General features: G+C 35.7%; 1 protein-coding gene across 1 annotated transcript; it reads left to right on the top strand.

The window, feature by feature from the left end:
* The first annotated feature begins 534 nt into the window (after positions 1–534).
* LOC116007986 (PLASMODESMATA CALLOSE-BINDING PROTEIN 3) lies at positions 535–2,379 on the top strand. Its single transcript, XM_031248637.1, has 3 exons — positions 535–683; positions 822–1,070; positions 2,058–2,379. Exons 1-3 carry the CDS (start codon positions 614–616, stop codon positions 2,090–2,092), a joined length of 354 nt encoding a protein of 117 aa, XP_031104497.1. The 5' UTR covers positions 535–613; the 3' UTR covers positions 2,093–2,379.
* Positions 2,380–9,702: the final 7,323 nt, after the last annotated feature.

Raw genomic sequence — 9,702 nt, 5'->3', positions numbered from 1 at the left:
CCTAATTTCTTTGATCCTTTCCCCTCACCAAACGCCCGTAATGGATTGAATTCTCACCCCAACGGATTTAGATGCAGATGGGTTCAAATCCACCTTTTAAGAAATTGGATTCACATTCCCTTCAAATTCGCTCTAATCCAACTTTGACTGTGTAATTATATTCTACATAATTCAAAGATTCTACTACATTAGATGCTTCAATTCAGAAAATCATTAATGTTAATGTACCAGATCTAGAAGACCAACGAGATACGATTTTCATTCTTTTGTTTCTTTCCACGTGATTTTATTCTTCGATTTTTGAGAAAAAATAAGATTGAATTGGAAACAATAAAGAAAATTCCTTTCTTGGAAACTCAGACATTATATTCTAGCCTCAATCACATCCTCAAAATCTCTTTTTGAAAGTAGGAGATGCTACTTGACCATCTTGTTCAAAATGATATGATTCTTAATCCGCGTCACATTATTTTAAAAAAAAAAAAAAAGATTTTGAGCAAGTTCCATTACTTTTAAATAGCTGGCCGGCGTTACTTCTTACATACTACACAGACTTTTCCTGCAATCTAGTACAGCTAGTTTCACTCGAATTGAATATCATATCAATAATATAATGTGTTTGGGATTGCTAAGGTTTCTGTTTCCATTGATCCTGATCCTTGGGACCATTCCCAGAGAATCTGGTAAGAAACATATCATACATGTGCTTTATCTCAACTAAAAATTTAAATTGATAATGAGTGCATATTTATATTTTTTATATTATATATTATATGTTGAAGATGTAGTTTTGTAGTGATATATATGGTAATTGTGATCAGATGGACAGTTTGAGGACTGGTGCATAGCAGATGAGCAGACACCAGATGAAGAATTGCAGAGGGCAGTTGATTGGGCATGCAGGAATGGTGCAGATTGCAGCAAGATAGAAGTGAACCAACCTTGCTATCTGCCCAACACTGTGAAGGACCATGCCTCCTTTGCTTTCAATAGCTATTTTCAGAAGATGAAGCACAAAGGAGGAAATTGCTACTTCAATGCTGCTGCTCTCTTGACTGCCCTTGATCCAAGTAAGTTCACAATGCCTACACCTAGCTAGTTTCATCTATCTATGCATCATGAAAAACTTTTCCTCTGAATAATGGAGTTCAAAAGAGGAACTCGACTTTGATCAAATGAATGTTCATTAGGGGTTAACCCCCTTAGGTCGAAGAAATTTTACCCTTAGACGGATATTAGTTAGTTGACCGATGGTTAGTCTATCTGAGTGTTTATTTGTATGTAATGTGTACATTGATGTGTTTTTCTTCTTATTATTATTACTTACCCGCCTAGGCATTACGCGCTAGGCACTCCCGGATGCTCGATTAGTGCTTAACGCAAGGGGCGGATTCACAATTGGTCAGATCGTTGCCCCCTCCCCCGCGCCCCCTCTCCATTATATATATTGTATGTATATACGTTTTGGTAAACGTGTAATGGATGAACTAGTGTAGATGATAAGGTGATGTTAGAGTCTTAATGTCATGGGTTCAAATCCTAGAGCATAGATTTTTTAAATTTTATTTTTTGACTTATTTTTTAATATTAATAGTGAGATTATTATTTTTGATTTATGAGGTTAATTTCTAATTTTAATTGGATTCTTTATTTGTAATATTAGGTTACTTTTTTTTTTAATGTTAATAGTGAGATAAGTGATTTATAATGTGATTTTCTATTCGAATTACTATATCTAATTAATTATGTTTTATATTTTATTTTGAATATTTTTTATTGGATTTTAATGTATTTTTATTTCTTTATACCAAGTCAACAATAGTTATGGTTCAGCCTCTAACTGTTTCGTTATATATATATATATATATATATATATATATATATATATATATATATGTTGTCATTAGTTTTTATGTTTCGGCGTTATTGAAAAAGATTCTGGATCCGTCCCTGCGTAACGCGTTTTATAACATGGTTTCAGATTAGTTAAATTAAAACACAATATGATTATTATTGAATATAAATTAGGATATTATTTTATTTTTTTACAATTACAGGTCATGGCTCATGCAAATTTGAGGTTCTTCCTTGAATCAAGCGGATCAGAGCTTCTTCCACAAGTGTCAATGAATCTAGCTTCCTATCAAGTTTGCTGATGCATTTATAATCTTCTCTGATCTCTCCCTCCCTTGCTTTATGTTACTTATTTCCTTGAATGAATAAAATTACTTCAAAGTTTCAGAGACCACCCATCCACATGTTCACTACTTTCTGTAGTTTTAGTAGGGAACCATTGAGTTGAAATTTCCGAATTCGGTTCCCAATCCTAAAATTTAAAATTATATATATATATATGAGTGTGTAGAAAATAGTTAATTTCCAATTTAGTTCTCCACTATAGTGATTTTTTCAATTTAGTACTAATGATTTTTGTGTATTATCAGATCCTCGACTTTGATGGTTTTATCTAATTGAGACATTGTTAAGATATCTTAGTAATTTTTCCTTTATTAATACCTATTTAAGTTATCATCGAGTATAGTGGTTTTATCAAATTTAGTTCTAGACTATAGTGGTTTTTTTCTATTTAGCCATTGATTCTAACAACCGACGGGAACATAAGACTCAATTAGGTGAAATCATTGAAGTTGAGGACCCAATTAAGTACAAAGAGTCATTTAGGACTAAATCAAAAAAATTATTATAGTCGATGACTAAATTGGGTTTTAACACACATCAATTATATATTACGATGTTTATGAATATTGAACAGATACTACCTTGTGTTGGTCTCGAAGGGTTAGGGTGCAAATTTAGAGAGATGGGGATGGGGAATAAACTTGAAAGATTTTGAAAATTTTAACGATTCTTACAAAAAAATCGAGAGGTTACTTCAACATTTCATAGAGTATGCACAACAAAAATATATTGTTAACCTTTTTTATTTAGTTGTGCACATAATACTTATTCTTTGAAAGTTTAATGATCTTGAGCATGTATGAGTGACTATGGATAAAAACAGTAATGTAAGAAATGGATAGAGAGAGATTTTATAGTGATTCGGCTAAACACTAGCATACTCCACTCTTCTCCTTAAAAATCATAAGGAGGTTTGCACTAATCCCTTTAATACAAAACAGAATGTCCAAGCCTTGAACACTAAGTCGGCCTTGAACTTCTTAAGTTTTTCAACTCAACGCCGAGTTTACTCCACCTCTTTCTACTTCTACCGTGTAGAGTTTCAAAGGTTTGAAGAAAATAATTCTTCTATCTCCAACAAGAAAGTTTGGCTTTGAATGATGAACTTGATCTTCACGTTTGAGTAGCCCAAGCTTCTAAATTTTGATGAAAGTTTGTAGCTTTTTGAATCTCTCTTACTGATCTTTCTTTGAACTTGTTAAGAGGACTTAAATAGCTTGTAATTTTTACTTCAATAGACTAGCACATTCTTTAGCTTTGAATGAAGGTATTTATAGGCATTTTGAAAAGGATCCGTTGGAGGGAAACCCATTTCAAACGTCTATTGACCAGCGAGTAGAGACTTGTGGATTTTCTAGAAAGTGACTTTTGTGTGTTAGACTTTTCAGCAGTTAGACCACTTAATTTGCACAGAACATATCTTTTTGTTTTGCACAAAATGTATAGGCTTTTTTAGGAAAATCTTCATCGGGATCTGTACTGTACATAGGACTCTCTTTGCATTGGTCACATTTTACCACAAAGAACTAATGTTTTAAGGTTTTGAACTATTGGCTCAGATAATGTCTCAAGCAGTCCTTTTGAGCAGTTAACTGGCACTATTCGAGTTATTGCTTCGAACCTTAACACTTTGCTATTTCTCGGTTATGAATGGTTGTCCTTACCTTCTGAGTTCAAGATCAGAAGGTAGGCCTTCCACCATTCGGCCTTTGCAACCTTTCAATCTTGAAATCTTCTACTCTTCAACTCTTTTCTTGAACTCTTCTGATCTTCAATCCATCGAAACTTTATCTCTGGCTAACCGAAATGTAACCATTCGGGTGACCATTCAGATTGTCTTGACTTATCCTAAATGTATCCTTTCATATTACCATTAGGATTCTTCGAAATAGAGAAAGGAGTTCCTAAGTCAAAAAAGATAAAATAAGTATGTGACTAATAACATTCCTAACTTTTAGTATCATCAAAATCAAAATTACAAATGCTCCTAACAATTCTCAACTTTTTGATGAAGCCAAAACTTATACTCATATTATAAGGATGTTATCATTCAAAGTGATTTTATTTCATTCAATTCCACCCATAATTGAGTTTGACAGAATATTTCCAAGGAATTTAAGTACCGAAAATTTAAAACACTATGCAACCCACACCGAAAAACTTTCATTAATATCTCAGCAAGATTACAAATACATTTTAGTGAGTGCATAAAGCTTGAGTAAATGCTGCAACGGTAATAATTCGTGCATTTGAAGACTTTTCAAGCTAAATATCTATTAATTTTCTTAATAATTAAAATAATTCTTAGTCACATCTATAGTACTAAAAATATTACTTTGGATTTTTTATAAATAAGATATAATATAATTAAATTCAAATAATTAAAAATAATGTGCTCACAAGACAAAAGATTTTATTGACTTAAAAATTAACTATTAATTTATTGCTAAATACAAATTGACCATTATTGAACATTATTTATGGTAATTATTGTGTCCCATGTAATACTAAAATTATTAGGTAAGATTTTTATAATTAAGGTATAATTTAATAAAATCAAAAATATTATCACTATCGAGAGCTTCTAGTATTTCAGCTGGAGGGGGGTGGAGGACATGCGTTCCTTTTTCCATCTCCCTTGCTTTGCATGCCAAGATGTCAGTGGTTGTATTCTGTTCGCGACCAACGCATTCAACCTTCCAAATATTTAGTTTAGCAACTTCTTGCTTGCAGGCATATTATCAACCGCATTTCCGAATCTCACTCCATTATTTAATCCTTCTATGATACCTCTAGAGTCAGTTTCGAAGATAACTTTGTTAATTCCCAGAGATTGCACAAGTTGTATTCCTTTTAGAAGGGCCTAGGCCTCTACTCCTCTAGCTGTGCATCTGTCGATCATATATTTGAATCCTGCAATCCATTCTCTATTATGGTTTCTAGCTAGCCCTCCACATCCGGCTAAGTTGCTTCTCAGACTATGGCTTCCATCTATATTTACCTTCACCGGTCTATTGGTCGTTTAATCCAACCAATCTGTTTCCAGGATCTGTTTCCTACCATAGTATTTGGTTGCTTGGCTCTAGAGAAAGCAATGTTAATGTCTCTGATTTGTTCTCTGATCCAATAGATTCTATTAGACAGGTCCACTCTAGTATTTGAGAAGATAAGGTCATTTTGCCACTTCCACAACCACCAAGCTGCGACTGCGAGACGTAACACTTGTGAGATGTTTATCCTTTCTGCTTTCAAATCCCCTTACTCCTGCATTGAACCATCTCGCGTAATACATATTTCGTGTTTTGTCTTGAATTTGGGGTAGAAGATTTTCCCAAAAACTATTCGCAATCGGGCATTTTCGTATGATATGCTTCATGTCTCCATTGAAATATCCATAGACTTTTCATGCAAAATCATTTGTAAAACCTCGTCTAGCTCTATTGGCATTTGTCATGAGCCGATCATGTTTAGCTAACCATAGAAAAGTTAGAATACGGTTAGGTACCTTTAGCGTCTAAATGACTTTCCAAATTTTCTCATCATTGCTTTGAGCTACAACATTTGCAATCTTGTAAGCAGTGTTACAGAAAAGTTCTTAGAGTTCTCACTTCTCCATCCCCAACTGTTTTGTTCCATATTACTAGTACTGAGAATGATTGCGTCTAACTTTTCTATCATACTTGTAGGCTGTAATTCTGAGAATTTATTCCATATCCAGCCTGTATTAGGATCCCAATAATTAGAGACTTTTGCTTGGATCTCTGATGTTGGTATTTCCTGTACAACGTCATTGCATAGAAGCTTGTGTCCAATCCAGTTATCTTACCAGAATAAGGTATTTTTCCATTTTTAACATGTCGTTTGAGTCCATCCTTGAGGATTGGGGTAGCTTTGAGCATTCCCTTCCATACGTTTGATGTTCTTGCTCCAAACCTCTAGGCATCTAAATCAGAGGTTCCATTTGTATATTTGGCTTTAAGTACTTTTACCCATAGGCTTTCTTCGTCATTAATAAACCTCCAGCCAAATTTAGCTAAGTATGCACGATTCATCGGTTCAAGACTACAAATTTCCAGGCCAACATTTTCCTTAGCTGTAGAACTGTCTGCCAATTAATCAAGTTGCACTTTCTTTCTCCTTCCGCAGCACCCCATAGGAAATCTCTCGATAGTCTTTCTAGTTGTGAGGTAACTCGAGTTGGAAGGTATGCCGACTGCATGGTGTAGCTAGGAATAGCAGAGAGAACAGATTGACTAAGGGTGTGTTTGGTTAAGGGGTTTAGGCATAAGGTATGAGTATCAAAGTGATTGCTAGTGTTTGGTTGATAGGTTTTGTGGATGCTACTATGGGTTTGGAATACCCCATTAATGGCAAAACCCATACCCTTATTAAATAAGGGTTTCATCTCCCTTCATCATTTTTTCCCCAACTATTAATAATCATTCCCATTCCACCCAACTACCAAACATGCTAAATACTTTCACCAAAACCCATTATCATTACCAAGTATTTGATACCCATTCCGATTCCGATTCCCATGTGCGAACCAAACGCACCCTAAGAGTCATTCTACCTGCCATTGAGAGTGTTTTCCTCTTCCATCTAGCCATTCTGTTTTGCACTCTCAATATCAAGTCTGCATATGACTCCTGGTTGATTCTTCTATGCAAAGAAGGCGCGCCTAAATATCTACCCAAATCCTCTACTCTCGGTATTCCCAAACTAGAACTAATAGCTTGCTGGATTTCCACATTAGTATTCTTTGACATAAACAGAGAGGATTTCGCGAAGTTGACTCATTGTCCAGACATGGAGCATAACTCTTTAAGGCACTTTTTTATGATTGCAGATTGTTGTAATGAAGCTTCGCCAAAGAGTACACGGTCATCAGCAAAAAATAAATGGCTTAATATTTGACCTTTTCTCGTGATTTTCAACCCTTTCTATATGCCATTATCAACTGCCTTTTCGATCAAGTGACTCAACCTTTCTACACAAAGAACAAAAGGGGGAGATCGGGTCTCCTTGCCTGATTCCACGCTGTAGCTTAAACCATTCAAATGTATGTCCATTGCATGCAACTACTAGGCTTGATGTACTTATACCGGTCATGATATTCATTATCCAGGGCTGATTGAAACCTGCAGATTGGAGGGTTGTTAGGATCAAATTCCATGACAGTCTGTCGTAGGCTTCTCCAAGTCAATTTTGACAATCATCCATCCTTCATTGCCTTGCTTGTACCTCATCGAACGTAAGCTTCTTGATACACTAGGATATTGTCCGTGATTTGCCTACCCCGAACAAAACTCCTTTGATAAGGACCAATTTGTTTTCGCATAGCCGACTTGAGTCTTGTAGTCATTGCTTTTGTTAACACCTTGTACGCAGAATTACACCATCCTATTGGTCGAAACTGATTAGCAAATTCTGGGCTGGGAACCGTAGGAATTAGTGATAAAACAGTATCATTGCAGCTTAGAGGAAGCTGACCAGTTTGAAAGAATTTCAATGCGAACTTTGTTGTTACTTCTTTAACCGCATCCAATGTTTTTTGATAGAATCCAGCATGAAATCCATCTGGTCTAGGGGTGATAAGCGCCAAGAATAGTAAAATCTAGGGTCAATTATAGGACAATATTATGTAGTTTCACCACCCATTTGTGATCACTTTCATGCGTAAAGACTCTAATAGGATCAAATCAGCAAATGCAACTTTAAGAATAGTGTTTTAAGTCATTCCCGCATGATATAACGGGGCCCAAGGCCAAAAAGGAAGTAACAAACGAAGAAGCAACCAGGCAGGGCTTGACCACGTAGGTATCACGCGTGTAGGAGGCGTGGACCACTTCCAGTACGCGTCTACACCCCCCTTCACGCGTGAAGGTGGCGTGAACGGGTCACCAAGGGCATTCGCGAGATTTCGACTTTTGGTTGGCTATTTAAGCCCTACCTCAACATTTGAGAAGGGGAGCCTCAATTTTCCAGATCTGATTTTCCTTAGTTTCTCCCCTTTTGGGGGAATCCCCATTTCCCCTTAGATTAGATTAATTCTTCATGATGGATGCAAGATGAAGGATGAGAGTGAAGATGTAATAGATCCATTGGACTCCTAGGTATATTACTCTACTCTTGTTCTTGAAAGATTGTAACTTTAATCTATTTGTTTTGGTTGTTTTCTCTTGCTTTGATCTTCGATTTGAATTATATTGAGTAGATTAGTTGAGGGGTGTGTGTGCCCCATGTTAGATCTTATGATTGATGTTTGAATTCTTCCATTTGCTTGTGAAAATGAAGTAGGGTTTTAGTTTTGTGTGGATGATGTTCTTCATGATTTGCTTCTATTTCGGTCAGAGTAGATAGTAGACTTTGTGAAAGTGAGTGCGTGCGCGCGCGATAGCGGCCTTTCACGAGTCCAACTCATCCACATCCCCGCTCTCTATCTGAAAGGATGAAGCCCGGGAGGAGTGGTAGGCAAGGTGTTCGATTAAAATGCCTCAACCGAATGAGGATTGAGAGTCCAAGTGTGACGCCACTTGGTATTGATACCATAGACTCCCAAGTTAATCCTCGAACCTCGTTTTTACAACTCTAATAGAATGATCAATCATATAGACTAAGTCACACGCCCCCTTGTCCCTTTTCAATTTGTTTCGTGTCTTTCAAACCAATGCTTGTTTTTCCTCTTGTCCTTAGCTAGTTCTTGTAACTCTTACCTCTTAACATCCTAAATGCCAACATCTAATTCGGTTCCAATTTGCCATCTTGAGACCGACACTCGAGGAGTATTAACTTTTCGTTTAACACATTCCATTCCACATTTACCCCACCACTAAGACATACACCTTCAAGGGGCCTTAAGTGGTGCCATCTCGAACACAGCTTTTTCAACCTCATTCGGTGAGAATAGTCTGTTTAGAATTTTCCAGTCTGTGCTTAGTAGTTCCGGGAAGCTTGCTTTGAGGGGATCATCCAGTTGTAGTTCCATGTCACTAGAGAATAGTTCCAGATAATATAAATAGAGAAGAGCCACTATTTCTTTGTCATCCGTAATCCATTTCCCAGAGGCGTTTCTAAGCCCTTTAATCCTTGACGAAGATAGTTTAACAGTCGTAGCCATGTGATAAAACCTCGTGTTATTAATAATTACTTAATTTAAATTTACAATTATTAATAATTATTTATGAGAACTATTAACTTTAAAAAAATGAGATAAAAAAAAAGAATAAGAAGATGAAAGCATATAAAAGATGTCATCCAATATCTTACATAATGCAAATTAATATAAAATTTAATAATTACTTCGAAATCAAAAACAGAAAAAATGAATAAGGGTCAAATAGGCAATCGAACTACACACCAAATTGCAAGTAGGCCATTCAACTCAAAAAATCTACAATTGGGTCCCTGAATAGTGAAAATTCAAACAATTGAATCTAAAGTGACCTGTTGATCGGATAATTATATGATTTGGAGGTTATCAAATTAATTTTTATTTTAAAA

The sequence above is a fragment of the Ipomoea triloba genome, chromosome 16 (assembly GCF_003576645.1).
Source record: "Ipomoea triloba cultivar NCNSP0323 chromosome 16, ASM357664v1".
NCBI classification, from domain to species: domain Eukaryota; kingdom Viridiplantae; phylum Streptophyta; class Magnoliopsida; order Solanales; family Convolvulaceae; genus Ipomoea; species Ipomoea triloba.
This window is presented reverse-complemented; position numbering and strand designations above follow the sequence as displayed.

What these genes read in the sequence shown, in the direction of transcription:
- LOC116007986 (XM_031248637.1), top strand. Translation starts at nt 614, where the DNA reads ATGTGTTTGGGATTGCTAAGGTTTCTGTTTCCATTGATCCTGATCCTT. An exon ending in GACCATTCCCAGAGAATCTG is followed by an intron (nt 684 to 821) that starts GTAAGAAACATA and finishes AATTGTGATCAG; the next exon opens with ATGGACAGTTTGAGGACTGG. An exon ending in CTTGACTGCCCTTGATCCAA is followed by an intron (nt 1,071 to 2,057) that starts GTAAGTTCACAA and finishes TTACAATTACAG; the next exon opens with GTCATGGCTCATGCAAATTT.